We start from the raw sequence: 22260 nt of genomic DNA on the forward strand, positions 1-22260 counted from the left end.
GCGTGGACCGAGGGCCTCCGCTGGTGGCCATCCCAGCAGATGCTTAGGGACAGTGCAAGTTGTCACACCTTGGAGGGGCTCTGGGCATCTGGTGGCCACTCACCCTCCCACAGGGCTCCGCCCAGCCCCAGCATCGATGATCAAAGCCCATGTGTTAACAGTGCCCCACAGGCAGTGCCCCACAGGCAGTGACCAGAGCCCAGCTGCCCTGAGCAGAGCCGGCCTGGCCTTCACTGTGGGCCTGAACGAATGGCCTTCTAGTCCTAAGAGCAGTGGGGGCCCGCGCGTGCCGAGTGCGCAGAGCCTGGGGGACCCTCCCGACCCCTGTTCCAAGGCTTGCAGTGCCAATGCCAGGCGGGGGGAAAATGCAGACCTGCCACGGTGGCCTGCCTCTTCTCTGGAAGCCACTGGACGCTGGCAGGCAGCTTTCAAAACTCAGGCCTCACCCTAGACCGGTGATGTCAGGCCGTGCGATTTTCAAGTCTTCCAGGAGATTGGGGTGTGTGGCCGTGTCTGAGACCTTCGGGGGTGGGGGGGGGACGGCGGTCAAGTCCCTGCAGTCCTGGGGGAGGAGCCGGTGCTCAGACCACCCCACACTGCATGAGGCCGCAGGGGATGATGTTTGGAGCACAGTTCCCTGCCACCGCACCGTGGGAGCTTGTGACTCTGGGACAGGAGCAGTGTGGCCATCTTGGGACTGGCCTCCTGAGCAGTATCTTTGGTTGAGGTCCGGCCAGGATGGTTGGCATCCTGACGGGTGGGCAGCAGCAGGGCCTGGCTGCGGTTAGTGATGGCCCCTCGTCAACGAGACCCCACACGCCACTGGGGTTATCACTGGCCTCAGGCTGAAGCTAGCGGCATGAAGAGAGTGCGTGGGGCGAGGGGTTTGCGTTGGCCTGCGAGGGGCTGGGGGACCGAGGCTCATCTGTGGGATTCAACAGTGCTGTAAGCCCGCTCTCACTCCTGGACTCTGTTTTTCAGACACGAGGGCGAGGCACTCGGGGGTCCATGGGGCCTTGGGACAGGCTTCCCGTCCTCCCCCAGGACCTCCCTGTAACATCTGTATTTTAAGCAGTCGGGGAGGCGAGGTGGTAACAGAACAAGGCTATTGTTCAGATGCCTGTGTGTCATCCTTGGGAGCAAGCCCACCAAGGCCCTGTGACCTGAGACACCGATGTGTGGGGTGGGTGGGGGGCGTGGAGGGGGGGCACCTGGCCACCTGCTCCGGCCACACACTCAACGGCTCCTTTCCCACAGGAGCCACACACGGCCAGCACCAAGCCTGTGCTTAGATGGCACCTCTTCGGAGAGAGCTGCCACAGGGTGTCTACTGACCTTCCAGGCGCGGGCTGGCTATCAGGTGAACCTGGATGCTGTCCTCGAGTAAAGTAGGGAGGTCTGTCCGGGTAATGAACAGTTCACCCTCTCTGTGTGGCTGTCCCGGTGTGAGCAGGGAGACTTCGTAGATGGAAAGGGGATATGTGTGAGCGAGGGCTTCGAGCTCCACGGGTGCATTCCATGGCCTTTCAGCCGCCCGGCTCTCCGAGGCGGGCGCGGAGCTGGGGCAGGAGGACGGCCCTCTGCTCATCCCCCTGGTTGAGCCTCTCTAGAGTAAAGTCAGCTCAGGGATAATGGCGCACTGTGACCACAGCAGAGGTGTTCTTATGAAGAAGGACACCCGGCCCTGTACTATGGGTGAGTAACCAGGATGCTGTGGAGCCACTAGCAAGGACGGCGGAGAGGGCAGGCGCAGAGGCCTTGGGGAGGCGGATGAGACTCCTGAGACAGACCTGATTCTCAGGGCCAACCTTCGATGGCTGGATTTCCCAGAACGGGCGTGGCTTGCCTCCCTGGGCGACCCAACACACCACAGGGACCTGGGTGTCAGAGCACAGGTAGAACTGACCCCGCTAAGGTCTGGCTCTGACCCCAGTGCCTGTGTGGGGCTGCAGTGTGGCCACCCGTGCAGGTGTTCCCAGCAGAAGATAGACCTCCAACAGGGCTGGTCCCTCCTGCTGCCAGCCCAGACCTGGCAGATGAGCTGGGGCTCACTCGCTCACAGGTAGGGGCGGAGGAGCGGGGAGGCCCCGGGCTCCAAGACCACCCTGTGTGGGGAGGGATCTTCAGTTCTCTGCCCTACAGTCTGCACGTTCAGCTTGTGGGACACCACTCAGCCAGTGTGCGTTGAGTGGTGGACAGGTGTCCATCGGCCAGCCCCCTGCTGCCCACACACCTGGCTCGGGAAGCCCCCCCCCCAGGGGTCCATCTTCTGGCCTGGGCAGTCCTGCTAGGGTCAGCTGATGTGGAAGGGTTGAGTGAAGAGTAGGGAAGCCTAGAATGGAAATTCCATTAGTGTTCAGCCATGGGCAGCAGGGCCTGTTCAAAGAATACATTCAATTAAAAATTGATTTTTCAGTTTAATCTCAACCATAATGAACCACATTCCTGCCCCGTCGGCCTCCCCAGACACAGCTCTGCTCCCCAGCCAGGCCTCCCCGTGTGCTCCCCGCCCCGCTGCCCACCTTGGGAGGAATGATGAAGTGCGGAGCCTGTGGCCAGGCTAGGCCAGGCTGGATGTGGAGAGGCCCAAGGCCCATTCTTCACCGCGTGTGGGGATCATTCCAAGCCAGGCGCCCTGGGAGTTATGTTAAATGAAGGTGTCACGGTGGTAAATCGTATTTTTATTTACTGCGAGGGTGTGTTTGCTGTGTGGCTCCAGAGAAAGCTGCAGTATTTAATTTCCCTTGATCCAGACAGTATTTCAAAAGCATCCGCAAGTGAGAACTGCTCAACTTTTTCCCTCTCTTTCTGCCCACTCACTTAGGCCTGGGGGAGCCCCAACTCCAGCTGGGTCCCCCACGGCCTGGGCCCTGGTTCCCAGGGTCTCTGCTCTTCTCGCTCTCCCCCCACCCTTCCCAGGAAGACCTGTGGGTGGCCAGGTGGGCTCTGAGAGCGTGTCCAGGCAGCTGAGTTCTTACAAATGCATTTTCAGCCTCACTGTCGGGGCTGCTTACCATGTGGCGTGCTCACGGTTTGCGGTACCCACACGGTATTGTCTTCCCACCCGTCAGCACTTCTAGTCTGTGTAGGGCCAAAGGGGGCTTCATCATGATCCCTGCGACTCTCAAAGCATCTGGACTGTAGAATACCCAACCCCAGCCCAGCCACCTGACCCCTCATGCTGACTTGCTGCGTGACCTCAGGGCCTCCACTCAGCCTCTCTGTACTTCTGTATAAAAGATCATCAAACCCGGCTTCTCGTGACGTAACCACAATTTCAGAATCCTCTGCTAGGCCGGGTTTGTCCGGAGGCCCCTGGCCAGTGCCCTGCCTTCCGCCCCGGCCCACTGTGTGGCCTCCCCTGGTCTCCATGTCGCGCTGGGCAGCAGATAGCATCCCCACGAGCCCCCATCCGTACCCTCCACCTAAGTGTTGGAGCACAACGCCAGCTCCCCGGCTTGAGTTTATCATTCTCCTCGCTCTCATAGAAAGGGCCGAGTCCTGACCTGTCCCCAGAGCTGCTCCAGCTGCAGTGACACCCCATGCCCACTCTGGGGTGCCCCCTGCTGGCCTCATACCTCGCTCTGCCTCTGTTCACGGCCACCGAGAGTCAAGCTGTGTCCTTGGTCACCAGCTGTCACCACCCTGCTGGGGTTCCGGTCCCCCTAACACTCTCCAGTACAAAGCCTTGCCCGGCAGGTCTTGAAGGCCGTGGTCACTGGGTTCTTCTGCTCCTTCACTGCCCCTAGGCCTCAGTGGGCCTCTCAGCCCCCGGCGGGAGCCACCAACCGGGAAGGACTGGGGACCCTGCATCGGGTCCTCGGCCTCCCCCCCAACATGGCGACCAGATGTTTCCCAGAGGCCCTGTGGGTGCTGTGGGGCAAGGCCAGCTCGGCACGGCTCACCAGGACTCCTGTGAGCCATGGGACCTCACCTCAGCATCTTTGAGCCTCAGTTTCCCCATCTTCAAAACCAAAGACGTGTAGCCCCCGGGACATTGCACGCTTTGCAGCTACAGAAAGTGCCCAGTGTGCAGTAGATGCTCAGTGCTCACTGATTGTGTCTGGTCCACAGGGGGCATCTGGGGACACAGGTGGGGCTGGCACCTTGGGCCCGAGGCTGTGTACAGCCTCCTCTCCTCTGCAGGGACTCCACGAGCCGCCGTTCAGGTTTTGCCAGGCCCAGAGCTTGTATTGGGGGCCAAGTTGGACACCGGGTGGAGGAAGGGAAGTGGTCGATTGTGCCTGAGCTGTGTCGCGTGTCTCCTCCCCTGCCAAATGCAGGAGCAGCGGGTACAGTGAGGAGTCCAGGATGCGATATGCAGGAAGGCTCTGGTATCAATAGATGTGGCAGTTGGAGAAGGTGGGAGAGGTACCTCTTGGGAGGACCCCTGAGGAGCAGCCCAGAAGGGGCATAGAGCAAGGGTCCTGGGCTGGGCGCAGGGACCACAACGCTCAGAGCCAGGCCCTACCACTTGCGGGCAGGCATCCTGGAGTTTCCCAGAGCCCGTGGGGAGAGCAGGACCAGGCTTGCCTGACAGGGCTAAAGAGCAAGTAAGACCTCCTCGCCAGGTGCAAGCTGGCTGCCCGCACCTAGGATCGCCGCTGGGGAGGGGCTCCGGCCTGGCCGCAGCCCGTCGGAACTGGCTCCCTGTGCGAGGTCCCGGTTGGCATTGTTTGGGGAGTTCTGCTTTCTCTTGGTTGTTAACGGCTTGATTCCTGCCCTGAAAAAACTCGTCCTGTCTGATGTCTGCGTACCACCTGTGGGGGATGCGGTGCCCTCTTCTCTGCCCAGCCATGGCCCCTGACTGCCCAGCCTCTGGCTGGCCTGGAGAGGAACCCAGAGCCCGACAGCCTAGTCAGCAGGAGAAGATAGATGCCTTTAGTTCAGAGAGTTCTTTGTGACCAGTGAAAAGGCCTAGAGCCCAGAGCTGGCGCCCAGTCACAGCAGGGGACAGCCACCAGCGCTGACGGGCAGCCAGGCCAGGCCGCTGGGCAGCAGGTGGGCCTGGGGTCGTGGCCACCTGATGCTGGGCATCTGCAGCCAGCACAGCTTCCATTGGGGTGGGGGTGGGGAGATGGCCCCGCCTGGACCAGCCATTCTCTCCTTGACGGGTGGCATCGTGTGTGTTTGGAGATGTAATCGTGTGTGAGTGCATGAATGTCATGGGTGGGATGCATAGCCTGGAGTGTGAACTCTGGTGTGCTGGGGGGATGGGGAGAGGATGCACACGTGACCTGCTGAGGTTGTACATAAGCTCAGGAGTGTGGGCAGCGGGAGACCGTGCATCATATATACGCCTGGATAATGCGTGCATGCGTGTGCAACAGTGTATCTGTGTGTTGAGCATGTGCATGCACACCCCACTGTGTGAGCTGTGTCACACTCAGGTGTAAGTGCAGGTATGTGTACGAGCGTGTGCGTGCACACACGTGCAAGCCGGAGTCTGTCTTGCACACTGGTGTGCGTTGGTGCTCAGCAGTGTACCTCTCTAGGGGCAGTGGAGTAGACATGAACATCCGTGTGCCTGCCGTGACTGAGGCGGCGTGCAAGGCCCGTCCAGGACGCCCTCATGTGTGTGCACACGCCTGTGCGCAGGCTTGCTGGAGAAGAAAATGTTTAAAAATGGAGTTGTCAGCCCGGAGTTGACAGACGCAGTCAGTAAAGTGCCGAGTCGGCAGGAACGGGCCGCGGCTCCCTCAATTACCCGGGAGGAAATGGCCCCGCTTTGTGCTGAGGAGGCAGAGTGTGGCTGGAATAAAGCAAGTGGAGCAGACCCAAAAACTTCATTAATTAAAGAAACTCATTAATGAGGGACATTTAATCAGCTGAAGATTAGATCCACCGGCTCCTCTTCCAGGAGCCAGGCGCCTACCAGGAAAAGACCGGTCGCCTTCCCCCGACGCTGCCTGTGCCGGCCCGGCGGCCAGGCGCCGCAGCCCGGCGTGGCTGGGGAGGGGGGGAGAGGGGGGCGTGCGCGACCTGTGTGGCAGGTGGCTTCCGGAACAGCGCATGCCGGGCAGGTGGCATGTGCACGTGCGTGGGTGCGCTAGAGCGTGCACCAGCAAGGGGGCACGCGTGTAGACGTGCAAAGGGTTGTTCGAGGGACACCAGCCCTTTCCTGGGGACATTTGGTAAAATCTGGAAAGGTGTCTCGGTGCGGGTGGAGGGGAGGGTGTTCACTGGCATCGAGAGTGTGACCAGCACGTGTGTACACAAGCAGTGTCCCATGGGTGTGGCAGGGGAATGTGTGTGTGCGCCCTTGGGCACGTGTGTGTGTGTCCGCGCCTTGTGGTTCACCTCTGGTGAGCAGAACGGAGGTGGTGGATGGCGTGAGGGACCTGGGGTGCGTCCGGCCAGGGTTGTGGTGTTGCAGGGGTGGCGGAGTGTGTGCGGCCCAGGGCCACACGAAGCCATCCTGGGTCCTGTGGTTGGGAGGGGCGGGGATCTGTGTGCGTGGTGTGTCAGTCAGCTCTCCACGGTGGTGACAGAATACCTGCGGTCATCAACTTGAAAGAGGACGTGTGCATTTTGGCCGTGGTCTCAGAGATTCTGGCCCACGGTCTCCAGCTCTGTTGCTTCTGGGCCGTGGTAAAGACAAATATTGGAGTGGTGTGGGAGGGTGAGTATGGGTGCCAACAGTCCCTTCAAGGGGTGTCCTCGTGTCTCGGGAGGCCCCACCCCCTGAAGCGTCCACCACCTCCCGCAGCTGCGGCCTTTAGCGGACACACTAGGCTGGGCGGGTGGAGGGCAGGGTGAGGATCATCCTGTGGTAGAAGTTGGGGAGAGCCCCAGCTGGTGGGTGGCGCTGTCTCCTGGGAAGTGGCTGTCCCAGGTGAGGGGGAACTGGCCCCTGACTCTGCCAACCAGCCCAGGGCGAGCTGGAGTGACCAGCCCGAGCCCCAGAGAAGCTCGCCCGCCTGCCCCTGGACAGGCTATCCGAGGAGATGGATGTGGGGCGCTGGGTCCTCAGGGGTCCCGTGAAGCTCGGCAGGTTCCCCTGTGCTTTCCTGACACCTCCCCCTCTCCTACCCCTTGAGTAGCTCTTGGCCAAGCTGTCATAAACAGAGCTTGGCCCAGACATGCCAGAGCCGGGGCCGCTGGGAAGGATGGTGTCTGTTCTAATGCAGGTCACACCCTGACCTGGGGGGGGCAGGGAGGTGGGCAGACCCCCCAGCTCACAGCCTCTCCCCTCCGTGCCAGGCCCATCCTCTGTTCTCCCAGGCTCCAGCTGTTCCTAACACCAGACTGAGTGGTTGTCAAGACTAATCCAAAACAGACTGGCCCCCAAGACTCTCCTCCCGCAGTGTCCAGGCTGCCCTCGCTTGGAGAGGCCCAAGGGGATGGGAAGGGGTGCCTTGCCCTGGGCCTGGGCAGCGTGAGGGAAATAGCATTGCTGAGTGTCGTGTGTGCACATGCACACATGCTTATATGTGTGTGAGTGTGCGTGTGTGTGCACACAGAGTGCAGTGTGTGTGTGTGTGTGTGTGTGTGTGTGTGTGTGTGTGTACTGCAGGGACTCAGGTCTCAGCTGGGAGGGCACGGAGGTGGTGAAGATGCTGTCACCTCGTTCTCTGGGTCCAGCGGAAGCCCGCGGCAGGCCGGGTCCCTGGGAGCCAGCTGTCCTTAGCTCTAGACTTGGCTGGGTTTGCTAAGGAAAGCTCACATTTCACCTGAGCTAGAAATAAAGCATAACAGGAGGACACTGGGTTTGACTTGGGACCAGGAATGTTGGCCATTTCCCCCCGGGGGTGAGTAGGCCCACAGCCGATGCCAGTCTTCTCCCCTGGCACGGGCAGTGATTGGGGTCGGCGCTGCGGGTGGCCGTGCGGTCCTGTCTGGAGGCCAGGATGACTCCAGCCGAGCACCTCCACCTCTCGGTCCCCAGCTTCTCCCTTGGCCACAAAAGAGCAGGAGCCCGAAAGCCAGGCCACCTGAGGATTTCGGGGATGCGGAGGGTGGACGAGTAGTGTGGATTTGGGAGGTGGACGTGGTGCGTGGAATCACCCCAAGCCTGCACTACACTGGGGAGCGCTGTATGATGGTCAGGCCGGTAACAGTGACCCACCCTGTGCCAGTGCCCAGTGCCCAGTCCCTGCTGTTGGGAAACTCTGCATCCGGAGATTCAGTCCTCTGAGGTCATTCTTCATGTGGCCCAGACCAGCTACCCCCTCCTAAAATGAACGCAGGGCCTCAGAGGACAGCTGAAGGCAGGATACCCCTGCAGGGAAAGCGGGGAACCGCAGCTGGGGCCGGCACCGAGGGTGACCTGAGCTCCCTCCCCATGGTCCTGCCTACACCCTCCTGTGCCTCCCCCCCGCACCTCCAGGTGTGAGCTGAGCCACACCAGGCCGTTCTGCCGCTGGCCAGTGGACAGAGCAGGTACAGAGGTGAAGGAACGAGGCCCTGCTGCCCCCTGCTGGGAGCCCTGTTCTAATCCAGGCAGCACCACTAACCTGCGCTGTCTTCTTCAAGCACCGTGCCGCGTGGCGGGACCCCATGGTCTGCAGGACCGGATGGAGTCACCTCGTATTTCTCAGGGCACTCCGGACCCCTAGCTGTACGGGCGGACTGTCCGTGGATGCGGCAGCAGCCCCTGTGCTCTGCCTCAACCTCCCCTCAGTCCTGGCTCTGTTGTAGAACGCCACAACAGTCCACCGTGACTTCTGTCTCCTGATTCTCCCGCGCGAGTGTCCGGCCAGGTCTGGTGCCAGGGCTCCTCTGGACTTCACCTGCCCTGCAGTCCCTCCCTGCCGTGTGGCCGCAGCTCCCGTCCTGGGGAGGCCCAGGCCGTGGCGGAGCACGGTATCCGCTGGTCAGGGTGTGGGATGTGGCCTGAGAATTTGCATTTCTGGGGGCTTCCGGGAGGCCGAGGAACAGAATCAGTGGTCCCTGGAGCTCAGATGGTGATGGGGTGCCTCCTGTGTCCCCACTGCGGGACCCACTGTGTGCGGACACACAAGGCCAAGCATGAGCACCCCAGGGCTCTGTCCCCCAAAAGTCTCTCCTCCCAGAGACACACCAGACCACCAATTCCCCCATGTCGACCACCAGGGGAGTTACCCCGGATGGCCCGCAAATAAACCCACAGTTTTCCAACCAGATGCCGGCAGGTGGGTGTTTGGCCGTGGGATGCATTATGCAATCGCCATGGCTGGGAAATGTACCCTCCTAATTACATTCTGCAAAGTCTCATCTGTGTCCTCCTGGGCTCCTGTCCTCAGGAGGTGTCTCCTAGGAGCCTCGGGGCACCGTGGGAGGGAGCAGAGAAGGCCTGGAACCCAGGGATGCTGGGCACAGGCCCATGGGTGGCACCCAAGGTGGGCCCTGCCTGCCCAGCCTGCCACGGGTGTCCCCCACCCACTCACCATCCCCACCCCCGCTGGCCCACGTCATGTCCTGGGCACTGTGCTTAATATCCTGTTCCATTTGCTAAATGAAGACCATGGGCCATTAATAATGCTAATATTCCTTAATGAATGTGCAGGAAACAGCTGTGGGGACGCCACGGTGGCTAGCAGAGCCCTCGTCCTGGGGTGCGGAGCGAGCCGCCAGCGGGCCCTGGGGGGAAGCAGCCCAGGGGTGAGGTGGGTTCTCTGCCGCCCTGTGCCTTGAGTGAGCCCCTGCACAGCCGACCCTGGCCAGGCCACCCGGGGAGGGGCTGCTGGCCCTCTGTAGCATGTCCAGTCTCCAGGGTGCCCACGGGCAGGCTGCGCGGGCTCCCCCTCACTCGGTTCACGGCAGCAGACGGAGGAGGTTGGCTGGCTGGGTCCGGGGTAGGAGGAGGCCAGGGATCTGTGCGCAGAGACTGTCACACTGCTTCGTGGTACCCTGAGCCAGGTGCTCAGCAAACTGAGTAGGTGCTCAGACATAGATCTCAGTTGAAGGAGCAGGAAGGGTTGGGCAGGAAGGTTTGGGCACGGTGCAGGATGAGCTGCAGGGAGCTGGGGCTGGCGCCCCTCCCCTCTGGTGTCCCATCCCTCCTCCTCCAGGACTTCTCAGCCTTGCCAGCCCATGGTGTCTCGTGACCTTTGCCCTCACTGTCATCCCACACAGACACATGCACACACCTGGCGGGAGCACAGGCACCCAGCCTCCCATGGCTGCTGGTGAGACCTGGGCAGGGACTGACTGCAGGCCTTGCTGCGCTCCTCCTCTTCCTGGAGGCAGAAAGGCCATGCTGGCGGGAGGGCGGGGGGAGGGGAACGGGGGGGGGGGGGACGAGGCCTTTGGCAGCCCACCTGCTGGGGTCTGAGGCTCCCCAGCCTTTGCTGCTCCCTCTCTGCCTGCCTGGCCCCGGCCAGATGTCCAAGTCCTTGGAGGTGGCATGAAGTAAGCCGGGTACCCCTCCGGGGCAAAGCAGGACCCACACCCCAGCAAGGGCTTTTCATCCTCAGGGACCTCCCTTCTTGGAACTGGGCTGCTCTGTTCCCAGTGCTGTGCCCTTCCTCGGTTTCCCACAGCCGCCACGCCTCCTCCTCCTCCTCCTCCTCCTCCTCCTCCTCCTCCTCCTCCTCCTCCTCCTCCTCCTCCTCCTCCTCCTCCTTTCTTGTCATTTTCCAGGGTGAATTGACCCCCTGGAGGGCAGAAGCAAAGGCAGTGATGGGAGCCGGCCCGTCTGGGGAGGTGGCACTGCGGTGGGGGCAGGCTCTGTACTCCCAGCAGCAGGGATGTCCTGGGCGGGCAGTCTCCCCAGTCTGGCCGGCCACAGGCACCATGTCCTGCTGGTGAACCCCTGCTCCTGGAGAGGAACTGTCCAGTGTCCGGTGCCGATTCTGAAGACCCCTACGCAGGTCAGATTTTAGCAGACAGAGCTGATTCACCCCACTGCCGAGCTAGGTGCCTGTGCAGCCCCGCCCTGTCTGTCTCCTCCTGGGAGCCTCACAGCCTGCAGGGTCCCGGAGGTGGACCGGTCCTGATGTCCGCAGGGGAGGCTGAGGCCTTGTCCCTGCTCCCCAAGCTCCTCGCTCACTTCCCCGGTCAGGACGGAGCTCGGGAGCTGGGTGGAGTCAAGGCTGATGGGAGAAGAGGATTTACGGAGTCCGGTCATTTATTATTGGTTTGCGGCAGCTTGGAGGGAATTACCGCCTAATCGCGTGAGAATCCATCCCCCCACCTGGGGCTTGCCCGCCGCCTCTGAGCCCACCCCTCTCAGGAAGGGGCAGAGCTGCAGGGGCTCCGGACACTCTCTGTGATTCTGCCAAGGAGATCCCTGGGGGCCCATGAGGCCCAGGCTTGCTGCTGTGTCCCTGAGTGTGCAGGGAGTGAAGCCCGGGGACCCATACTCCAAATCACGGCCTAAGTGCCTGGAACAAGAGATCCAGGATTATGAAGGAAGCCATCTGTCCCTAAATACGGTTATCAGAGGAGTGTTGTGGGGCTTGCTTCTCCGCCGGCGTGAGGAGCAGGCCCGGTGCCGCTCTGAGGTTACCCTAGGGAGCAGCCAGGGAGCAGGGTGCTGGGGTAACCCCAGCACAGTGGGAGCCCCTCCCCATCCCCAGTCTTCCACAAGTTGTGCTCATGCCCAGGAATTGTGGGCAGCTAGGTGGGTGGAGGGCTACCAGCCCGTCATGGAGGACAGTGGCGATGGTGGGGGGGAACACAAACAGCCTGAGAGCACTTCCCCGGCAGTGGGAGCACACGGGATGCACGCAGCCTGGAGGTGTGTGGAACACGCACGAACTCCTATGAAGTACAACGCCCAGCCCACAGAACCCACAGAGCACACGGCCCACCCACTGTCCACAGAGCGCACCACCTCGGGCACTGAGGCCGTGTGGGTCACGGCAAGCCCCTCGCTCTGGTGCCACCACAGCAGGGCTGGCAAGGTCCCTCTCTGAAGAGGGCAGCCATGGCAGGCCAGCGTGGGGGGCTGGGCGCTGAGTGGGAGTGTGGCGTCAGGAGAGGGGTGTGGACTCCCTGGGAAGCCAGACCACCCCAGGCAGGCGGCCATCTCCCGCTGGCCTCGTGTGACCATGGCAGCCTCCACACCACTGTGGACACCTCCAAAGATATCCAGGCAACAGAGCATCTGCGGACCCAAGGAAAAGGACCCAAGAGTAGAGACAAGAGGCAGAAGGATCTGGTGAAAGGAAGGAAGCAGGAACGGAAGGACCCAGCCGGTGCCTGCTCCTCCTCGCCCACAGCGAGCGGCAGAACACGGAACTTCGGGTGGATTGAAAGCCCGGGGGGTCTGGGCTTCGAGGCCCAGCTCACACATGTGGAACTCAGACTTGATGAACCCCGAAGAGTTCCCAGAGATGAGAGACATCCATGTGACCTAGGCCTGGGACTCTGGGATAACCTGGACACTGATCCAGGCCCGGCCGTTGGGATAATCCCGACACCAGAGCTTTCCTGGGGAAGGTGGGACGGAAGGAGGAGAGAGGCTGGAGGGATGGTGGCCACGGAGCACAGGGACCGAATGGTCCCTGGGATGAAGTAATACGTGGTGTGACGGGCTGTCCCACGGACGTAATTAATGGAAGATGTTGAACTGGCTGTCAGGTGGAATGGACCGGAGGGGAAGGAGGAGCGGACACCCAGGTAGATCCCTGTCCTGGCCTGGAGTCTCCCCACCCCCTCCAGCACCCAGCTCTTCCCTCCTAGCCCCTGCACCGCCAGTACAACCCCCTGTCTCACCTCCCACCGCCTCCCTCCTGGCCCCTCAGCCCTCCTCCTGCTGGGCTAAGGAAGGGACCCACTGCACCCCAGGGGACAGGCCCTCCCTTCTCCATTAGGTGGGAGCGTGGAGACCTCACACAAGCTGTGTATATGCCCGGCATGACTCGGGGCAAAGCCACGAGACCCGTGCGAGTTTCCTAGACCAGAGAATCAATCTCTCCAGCTGCAGTGTAGAGCCTGCCCCTTGTCCGTTCCCATTCCCTCTCTTTGTCCAGGAGGGCAGCCTCCCTCTTCTCCAAGCCTTTCAGACTAGTACCCCCTTACTCAAACCAAGCCCAAGTGCCACCTGGCTTTGACTGCTGGCCTGCAGCACGCCTGGCCCCCGGGCTGCCAGCCGCAGAGGCCTGTGGCTTCCCTGGTGGGCCCACCTGTCCTGGAGAGGGACTTCTTAGCTGGCGTCCTTCTGGGGCAGCTGCCTGGAGGGGGGGGGCAGGGAGAGGCTTCCGGTGCCCATAGTGCAGGCCTGCTGTGGTCATCCTGCCGGGGGCTGGCTGCCACTTGCTTTTAGAGTAAGCAGGGTAGTCAGAAGTCTCTACCTTTACCTGGCAGGGTTATTTGCACATCCGATGCTACCTGAAGCGGCCTGCTTCGGAGCTGAGGAAGCAATCCAGTCACAAGGCGAGATCTGGGACAGCGTGAGCTGAGGCCTGAAGGTCCCTGTCTTCCCTGTCTGCCCTGGGCGGTCCACGCCAAACCCGGCAGCCCTCGGGCACCGGGGGTCTTCCACATTCTCCTCGGGTGTCCATGGGCAGGGGTTCCTGTCCTTCGCACAGAGGACCCCCCCAGGCCCCGGAGCCTCAGAAACCATGCTTTGTGCTGGCACAAGAGCCCCTGATGGCAGCAGCTCCCAGGAAGTCCAGCCACGAGCCTTTGCCTACATGCTAGGCCGTAGCTAGCTGCGTGTTGTTTTGAACCATTCCCTTCCAGCGTCGTTCGTGCTCATGGCAGGTCTCTGCCATGGTGACCACTGCTTAGGGCGCCCCGGACGCCTGGGACCCGGCCCCAGGCCAGCACATCATGTGCTGGCAAACACACATGTTTGGCAAACAGGCCCGCAGCATGGCTCACTCACCAGGGCCGGTCTTCACTACTGTGAGCTGGGGAGGAGCGCGACTGGCCCATTCTGCACTCAGGGAGGATTTGCCCAGACAGGTAAAGCAATCACAATGCTGCGTGACCTCTGAGGGCTGGGGACCAGCCCATGGGTTTACAGGCAGACCCCTGTGTCTCATGGAACTGTATGGAGAGTGGGTTTGAGAACCACAAGTGGTACCAGCAAAGGAGCCTCCCCCTTGGCAGAGACAGGGAGAGCACCCGGCAAGTCTGAGTTCTGGGGATTGAAAGGATTGCAGCTAGAGTTGGGGAGGCAGAGTCCCCTGTGTCCAGCGAGATGGGCCTAGCCCTGCACATGCGGACCCTCACATGGAAACAGGGACAGGCTCCCCCTGCTTCCCAGCCAGGGAGATCAGAGCCATGAGGTCACCTGACTGAGTCACCAGGGCCCAGGGACAGGAGCCCAGAACTCCATCCTGTCAGAAGTTAGCCTCTGGGACAGCCAGCCTCCCCTTTGGACACTGAATTTCACAGAGGTCCAGGTAAGGGCTGCGCTGGACTAGGGGTGCTCAGAACAGCACCTCCCGGACCCCTGCCTGGGACTGCCGCATGGCAGACAGCCGCTGCCTCTACCCAGGACTAAGGCAATAACTAACCCTTGCCTGTGCTGTTCTGGTCCCACTGCAGGGCACATGGGATGCCAGCCCCAAGCCCCAGCCCCAAGTGTCCTACCCCCGGCAGTCTGCTGGGCATCCTCACCATGTAAACGTTCACACCAGAGTGAGGCAGGGTGGGGCCTGCTGTCCGCTCCCTGATGACAGCTCCTTTGGTTGGCAGGAGTGTCGTGGGTGGTGGGAGGTGGAGGGTCTCCCCCTGGACAAGCATGGATGCACAGTGGATAGATTGCTTCCAGGCCATGGAGGTGACCTACACAGGAACACACACTGATAGCAGACATGACAGGCTATCTTTCCACCCTGTTCTCCTTTTTCTCTCTGTCTGGAAGCTTTGCCCAGAGGTAGAGGGAAATGGCCCGGTGCCCGGATTCCCACTGCAGTTTGGCCTGCGGGCCCTGGGCATGTGGTGCCCTCTCTCCAGGGGTGAGGAGTTGGAGAGCAATTAGCTTAATTGTCCTGGAGGGCCTGAGAGCAGAGGGGGCCAGGAAGGCACTGGGCCAAGGGGAAGCGGCTCTGGCCGACACCATTCCCAGCTTTTCATTCACAGGCACCCACCTGCACCCAGAGCACCCTGCTCTTCCCAGCAGTACCTGCTCAGGCAACAGCAGGAGGCACCAGCTGGACAGGGAGCCGGGGATGGGGAGTGCGCAGAGACCCTGAGGGTTCCCAGCCCTAGATACTGGAGATTAAGGGTGTGCCCACTAAGCTCTGCAAATCATTTCCCCCTCCACTGACCAAGGGGCTGAGGACCAGAGATGCTAAACTAAAGTCACATCTAGACTCATTCAGCTGCAGAAATGGAGCCAGGGATTGGGGTCCAGGTACCAAGGACACCACCTCCAAGGCCAGGCCAGCCAGGATTGGACAGTGAGTGGCCAGACTATCTCTTGAGCAGGAGGCGCCTCCTCCCTCCTCCTCTTCCCCTCTCCCTGCCATGTCTTCAGGATCCAGCAGGATGTAGCATGATTCCAGACAGGCCAGGAGGAGGCATGGACAGAGGGGGCGTGACACTACGGGGCCACACAAGAGCTGGAGCTGTCAGTCAGCAGAAAAGGAAGTAGTGACTAGAACCAGAAAGGAGAGCAGATGGGAGGTCAGTCCCCACGAAAGGAGGCCAGGTCTCCACGCCCCCAGGACAGAGGCATCCCGAGACAGCCACCCAGAGGAGGCCTGGCTAACAAGTGCACCAGACTCACTCTCCCACCTCCAGCCACCAGAACCCGGAAGGCAAGTGGAGAAGGGTCTAGCCCAGGATGGCCAGCCTCTCAGCAGAGACAGGAGGAGGGGTGGATGCCTTCATCTGGGCAGACAGCGGACCCCAGGTGCAAACACTCAGAGTTCTGCCCTTGCCTTTAGGGCCAGCCACAACCACACTCTCCTCTCCCCATACCCAAGCCTGATCAACCCTCAGTACTGGGGCCTCTTGCCGAGGGACGGACACGAGCCCCCCTGGAGCTCCATCTTTCCAGGTCCCCATATGGCTACCTTGAATAGCAGCTCCACAGGAGCAGGTCCAGACAGGGCACAGACTGCGCCATCCCTGGTGACACGGCAGAGGTCCTCCACAAACTCTGCTGGAGTCCAGTCCAGGTTCAAAACATCAGGCTCACAGACTACAAGCCACCCTGGCCAGCACATCTGTCTGCCCCACATCAGGCCCCAGGTCAGTCCTGAAGTGATCCTGTCCTGGCACAAGCCCAGCCCCCATGTGAAGCCTTTGTCGCTTCCTGCACTGTTAACATGGGGAAAGGGGGGGGGGTCTAGCTAGCAGGTCACTCTCCAGCAGGGGTCAGAGGTGTGCCATTTGGCTGTAATGTGCCATCCTGGGCTCACCATGGCAGGCCACCCTGCTCCACCTTCAGACTCTTTAGGGGCTCTCATGGGCCCCTGCTGTGTGGCCCTGGGTCCCTATAAAATTGATGCTTCTCGTATCTGCTCCATGGAAGAAAAGTAGTTTTACACAGGGTGTCTGTGTGACTGTATCTGGTGAACACCCTCGGGGTGCAGGCTGCCTGGAACCTGGTCCTGAGCCTCGGCTTCCTTGCCTGAACAGTGAGGGCTGCCTGAACCAGTCTTCCAGGCCAGGGGGGTGGAGATCTCGAAGCTCAGCCACAGACCACTCCTATGAGGGCTTGTCCTTTCTTCCCCTGCCCTGGCCTTCATTCCCTCATTAGCAGCATGAGCTACTCTGGGTGCCAGGGGTTTGGAGTCTTGTGTGCCGGAAGAGCAGAGTTTCAGGTGACCACAGGGATAGACTGAGTGCTGCACTGCCAGGGGACAGGAGGGGGACGTGCATGCTGGGATGGAGAAGGCCTTGAGAGGAAGGTCTGCTGAGACGACGGGGAAAGCAGGGGTCCCTTTAGAGCATCCTCAAGCTTGAGAGATGTATTAGACATGCAGGCAGAGCCTGCGGAAGGAAGGGAGGAGAGAATTCTGGGGAGAAGACCGGTGAAGGTGTAACTCAGGGTTGTTAACATATCAATAATACCTTGAATACCATCTGAATGGCACTAAAGAAACCCAGTGAGTGCAGCCAGAGGAGAGAAGACCAAGGACAGGGACCCAGGCCCATCAATGTGCAGAGGGTGGAAAGAGGTGGCCCCAGAACCAGGAACAAAGACTTAGAAGACATTTCCAGTAAAACAAGGGAACCAACAGAGAGTGAGCACCGTACCAAGAAAAGAAAATGTTTCTGGAGAGAGGTGCCATCTGTCACCACATCCCCCAGGCTGCTGCAGGTCCAGGTCGGATCTAGACTACAAACTGGCCATTGGATTTTCAATATGGCTGGCATGAGAAGCGTGCTCTTAGGGAATAGCACCAAGAAAAGCTGGCTTGCAGGGACCAATGGAGAACAGGAACAAAAGACCCAAGGGCTGCAGGAATAGGGAAGCTTTGCTCTAAAAGGCAGCTGGGGGTTGCACTTGGAGGACAAAGTTGCTGTGGGCTCCCGGTGTGGTGCTGTCTACATCGGCAGGTGACGGCACTGGATCCCACAGTAAAGGGTTAGAGCTGGGAGCAGGCTGTGTGAGGAGGGCTTGGTTCCCATCCAGGGTTGAGGTGGTTGTGCGTGGGAGCACCAACGGCCATCCTTGAGGACGGGAAGGATGGCAGAGCACCGTGTAGGAGGTGGGCTGGTGAGTGTGAATGTTCTCTGCTATTTTCTGCGCAGTCATCACCAAGAGTAAGAATGAGGACATTGGGAGGCTGAGGGGGAAGAGGGAGACGCCGCTCGGAGTGTGCAGGCCAACTGGATCCACGTGGGGTGAATCTGTGGTTTTCACTGTGGACCAGGTAGAACGGGATCCCATCGAATGCTCCAGGCAAATGAAAGGTGTGAGAGAGGGGCAGTTAGAGGAAAAGTCACGACTTAGAAAGGCGTGAGAAATGGTCAGTTAGAGGAAGAGAGTCCTGACTTAGAAAGGCGTGAGAAATGGTCAGTTAGAGGAAGAGAGTCCCGACTTAGAAGGGCATGAGAGGGGCAGTTAGAGGAAGAGAGTCCCAACTGAACCATGATCCTCTAGCTTGGCCTCCTCTCCACCCCCCATCTGTTCACCTACTTACCCGTTCTTACATCCATCCTTCCACCAGCCCACTCACACATCCGTCCATACATGTGTGTACATTCAGATTCTCATGTGTACACAAGTATGTGGGGTCACCGGATGCTTTTGGAAGCTGTCACCCTTCATATGGAAGAAACTTTTCAGCCCCAAGCCCTGTGGCCCAAGCCTCGGGCTGACATTGGTGGCGGTGGTGGTGGCCCTGACCTAGCAACCAGGGACAAACACTGGAGCTCGGCTTGTGGGGGAGGGGGAGACATTTGCAGGGTTTTGAGTGGGCCCGGCGGCCTCCACTTCTCCCTTGGATCTTCATCAAGGCCACAGGCCAGAATCTCCCAGGAAGAGCTTAAGTTGTCTGGTGTCTCAGTAGTTCTAGGGGGCAGCTGGAGAGGTGGACAGACTAGCATCTCAGGTGGTTTCAGTATTCAGTGGGGTGGGGGTGGGGACAAAGCCACCTCCAGCATGGCGGGTGGGAAAGGGAGCAGGGACATCAGGAATCACCTCAGGACCCGCCAAGACATAAACAAGGCCAGCTTCATTCTGTGCTCCCTCCGCCAGGGCGCCCTTGGCCTGCAGAGAGGCCTGTGAGGAGGACAGTTGGTGACCAGGGCCACCTGGTGGCCTGGGGGTGTAGTGGGAGGGTTGGTGCCCATCTGTGTGCCCCAGGGTTTAGACTCTGTCCTCCATCTCGGGGCCCTCTAGGGAGAGCCACGGTTCCGCATGGCACGTGATGGCGTGGGGTGCAGAGCCAGGTGACTGCACTACTGGCCGGTCCTGTCCTGTCCTAACCAGTCAGATGGCCTCTGGGACATAATCAGACTGGGCCAGTCTGATTAGCTGTGAGGTGGAGAAGGAAGTATCTGTCTTATGGAATGGCAGAGTGAGTTCATGACCTCAACACAGAGTACCTTGTGCTCTGATGTGCTGCTTTTATTACAGTGCCCCAGTGTCCTGGAGACATCTCCATCTGGGGATGCCCCTTGTCTCCCCAGGCCTGGGTACACCTGCCCAAGACCCCACCCAGCAGCCCCTTCACTGTATCCTTTTGCTCTGAGCTCCAGGTTCCAGCCGTGAGACACCTCACAGTAGGCAGGGTTGACAGCCCCAAGTGGGACACAGGGAGGGAAGACATAGGAGAGGAGGAGTAGGGTGAAGAACAGACAGGTAAAGGTAAGGCATCTCCTTTTCTCTGATCTTAGAGGTACAGAGCAGGAGCTGAGAAGTTGGGATAGGTTAGTGAAGACACCCATCAAATATTTACTGGGAATCGATCTCCCTCTGCAAGAACCCTTGACAGGCCCCTCCCTCACTCTACGCTGGAACATCTTCCGTGAGCTCCATCCCTCGCTCCCTCTTGGCCAGCCCGGATGATGCTAGGTTCCCTACCCCTGATAGACCTTCCTGGGGTACTGAGGACCAATGAGGCAGGAGCGTCTAGAAAAGACGTACATCCATGAGTGTGTGTATGAGAGAGAGAGAGAGAGAGAGAGAGAGAGAGAGAGCTCCATACCACCCAGTTTCAGTTTCTGCAGAAAGCCAAGGGACCTGATGGTTTTGCTAAGCAGGTGGAAGGGGAGGGAGATGGAATCTCTGCACCTGAAGCTACCCACCTGTCTTACCCAACCCAAGGTGGCCAGCACTGGGGGCTTTGGGGAGCAGGGCGGGGCTGGTGGCCAGGCAGACATGGTGGGGCAGAGCACCCGGCCCTGTGATGGTACACGGGCCCCTTGGAGCGTGGAGTGCCGTCACTCTGAACTACATCTGGGCTGCTGCCATCTGAAACAGGGTCTCTGGGTATGTTGAGGCCCTTCCACTTGGAGGGGGGCTGCTGAGGGAGGGGGCCCCCAGCCTTTCAGGTGAACGACCTCTCCTTCCCTTCACAGTCAGGATGGGGGGGCCTCGGCGCAGAGGGGCCAGGTATGTCTGCAGTGAGAGACTGAGTCTGTGAGCCAGGGGCTCCACTCACCCCATTTCTCCCTGTGCCAGGTTCTCTGATAGCATGAAGGCCCCAGGCCTGATCTCAGGATGGACAGGCCACCCACAGAGCTGTTCACATGCCTTAAATCTTCATCATGATGGGGCTGAGATGTGCATCTCAAGTTCTCGGGGTGATGGATGCTGACCCTGTGCCAGGGCACCCCGCTTTGAGGAGCACTGGCTATCAGCACACTGCAGGGGAGAGGGGACTCCTCAGAGGTCCCAGAGCAGTGGGGACCTGTGTCTGAGGAGTGCTCAGCGGTCCCCAGGCCCCATGAGGCTCACCCGGTGAGGATGCTGGTGGGGGGGTGCTGTGTCCGGCTTCTGCACGGTGGCCTGTAATGAACCCAAAGCTGGTCCTAGACCCTCCTGTCAGTCCCGCCTCCCCCGGAGAAAGCGAGGTTTGAAATGGTGACACGGCGGAGGTGGGCTGGCAGGATTCTCCCTCTGGGAGAAGAGCGCAGGCGCCATTGTCTGGTGGCTGTGGTTCTGTGAGATGCCACTGTTGGGGCCACCCGGTCGAAGATAGTGGGGATCCCTGTGTCTATTCTGAGACACAGGTGGCTCAACATGTAACAAAGTAATCCGTTTCTAAACATTAGGTGAGTTTAAAGAAAGAAAAATAACCCAAGCCTGCGTACCCAGCTGTGAAAAGTACACGTGATTTCACACGGGGAAGTGTCACCCCCCCCCCCCCAGCCCCACTCCAGCCCCAGCTCTGAGCCAAGGTCCCCACTGGAAGAGCTCCATCCAGGGGACTTGGAAAACGCCAGTGAACGTACTGAGTGGACAGCCAAAGAAGCTTCTGGAAGAACCTCTGCAGACCCGAAAGGCGCTAACTATCCCTTCATCCACCTGTAAACCTCTGTGGACCCAAAAGGCGCTTACTATCCCTTCGTCCACCTGTCTGTCCATCCATCCGCCCCTTGGGCTCTGGGAAGGGACGGGACTGTAAGCAGGCTTTGCTCTCTCTTCCTCTGCAGGGCAATCAGGACGCCACGGCTCCACCTGAAGCAATGGCCCAGCCCTACCCCCCTGCCCAGTACCCCCCTCCCCCTCAGAACGGCATCCCTGCCGAGTACGCCCCGCCCCCGCCACACCCCACGCAGGACTACGCGGGCCAGACCCCCGTCCCCGCTGAGCACGGCATGACCCTGTACACACCAGCACAGACGCACCCCGAGCAGCCCGGCACCGAGGCCAGCACACAGCCCATCGCCGCCACCCAGACAGTGCCGGTAAGGGGCCCCCTGACACCCCAGGAGCCCCAGGGAGGGGCAGGTGGCCCCCGGGAGGCTGGGCGGGCCTCCGGAGGGTGGGAGGCCTCAACACTGGAGCCTGGTCCAGGGTCCTGGACCCTCCTGGATTTGATACCTTGGTGTCAGTGTCAGCAGGTGTACCACAGAGGAGAGGGGCGACTGTCCCCAGCTTCATGCGGTGGGGGGGGGTACTCCCTCAGCTGCCAGTGACCTGTTAATGGAAAGGGAGGGAGGGAGGCAGGCCCGGAGGCTTGGGCCTGCCTGGGGTCTCTGGGGGGGCAAGCTGGGGTGGGCTGTCTCGGATTGCAGGCCCTCCTATCATTTCTAATCACTTGTAATCTACCTGCTTGGCTGCCCTCCAATCAGATAGCTTCAATTATGTGGTTGTAATGCAGCTCAGAGGCGAAAGTGCTGAGCCCTGCACTTCTCAGATTTCCTGGTGGAGAAAGGAGCAGCCACCAGGGGTGGGCGGTCTCTGCCCTCCTCCCCCCCGCCCCCCCGCAGCCCCCTCCCAGGACCTGGCTCCTACCCAGGCCCCGCTTCCCTCCGCTGCCTCTTCCTTCCCTGGCCTTCTCCCCTGTATTCTCCCCTGCCTTCCCCTTCCCCTGCTCTAGGGTGTTGGTCCATCCAGCCTCCCTGCTGGCTGTCTCACAGCTGGCTGATGAGCACTGGGCAGGAGGCCAGAGCTCTGCACTCCCCGGGAGCCATGGGCCCCGGCTCCGCGCTCCCCTCCCCCCCCCCGCAGGGCACCCAGCTGTGCCGCCTCAGCGCCCCCCCTTACCTCCAGCCTCACCCCAAGACACTCTACTGGGCGTGTGGTGTGGGCAGGGACCCCCAGCACCCTCCAGCTCTCCGTGGGGGAGCCCCGCCAGTTCTCCCCTGAGCTGGCTCTGACCTCAGCTGCTACCCAAACCGTATCCCCTCCCCCTGCTTGAAGGCAGCCAGCCACGGTCTCCTGTAATGCCATCAGACCCACTTCCCGAGATCCCGGCACAGTGTGTCTCCTGTAGACACAAAAGGCCCCATCACAGGGATGGTAAAACCGGA

General features: G+C 60.6%; 1 protein-coding gene across 10 annotated transcripts in view; it reads left to right on the forward strand.

Annotated features, from left to right (window-relative positions):
- Positions 1-22260, forward strand: part of Rbfox3 (RNA binding fox-1 homolog 3) — a 331439-nt gene that overhangs the window by 287671 nt on the left and 21508 nt on the right. For all 10 annotated transcript variants that reach the window (XM_069992838.1, XM_069992837.1, XM_069992841.1 and 7 more), the window contains one exon: positions 20938-21192. In XM_069992838.1, coding sequence (XP_069848939.1) covers positions 20971-21192 — 222 coding nt within the window. In that variant the 5' untranslated portion in view covers positions 20938-20970. The remainder of the gene's footprint in view (positions 1-20937; positions 21193-22260) is intronic.

Source organism: Dipodomys merriami, unplaced genomic scaffold (genome assembly GCF_024711535.1).
Source record: "Dipodomys merriami isolate MVZ:Mamm:240054 unplaced genomic scaffold, mDipMer1.0.p SCAF_42, whole genome shotgun sequence".
In the NCBI taxonomy this organism is placed as follows: Eukaryota; Metazoa; Chordata; class Mammalia; order Rodentia; family Heteromyidae; genus Dipodomys; species Dipodomys merriami.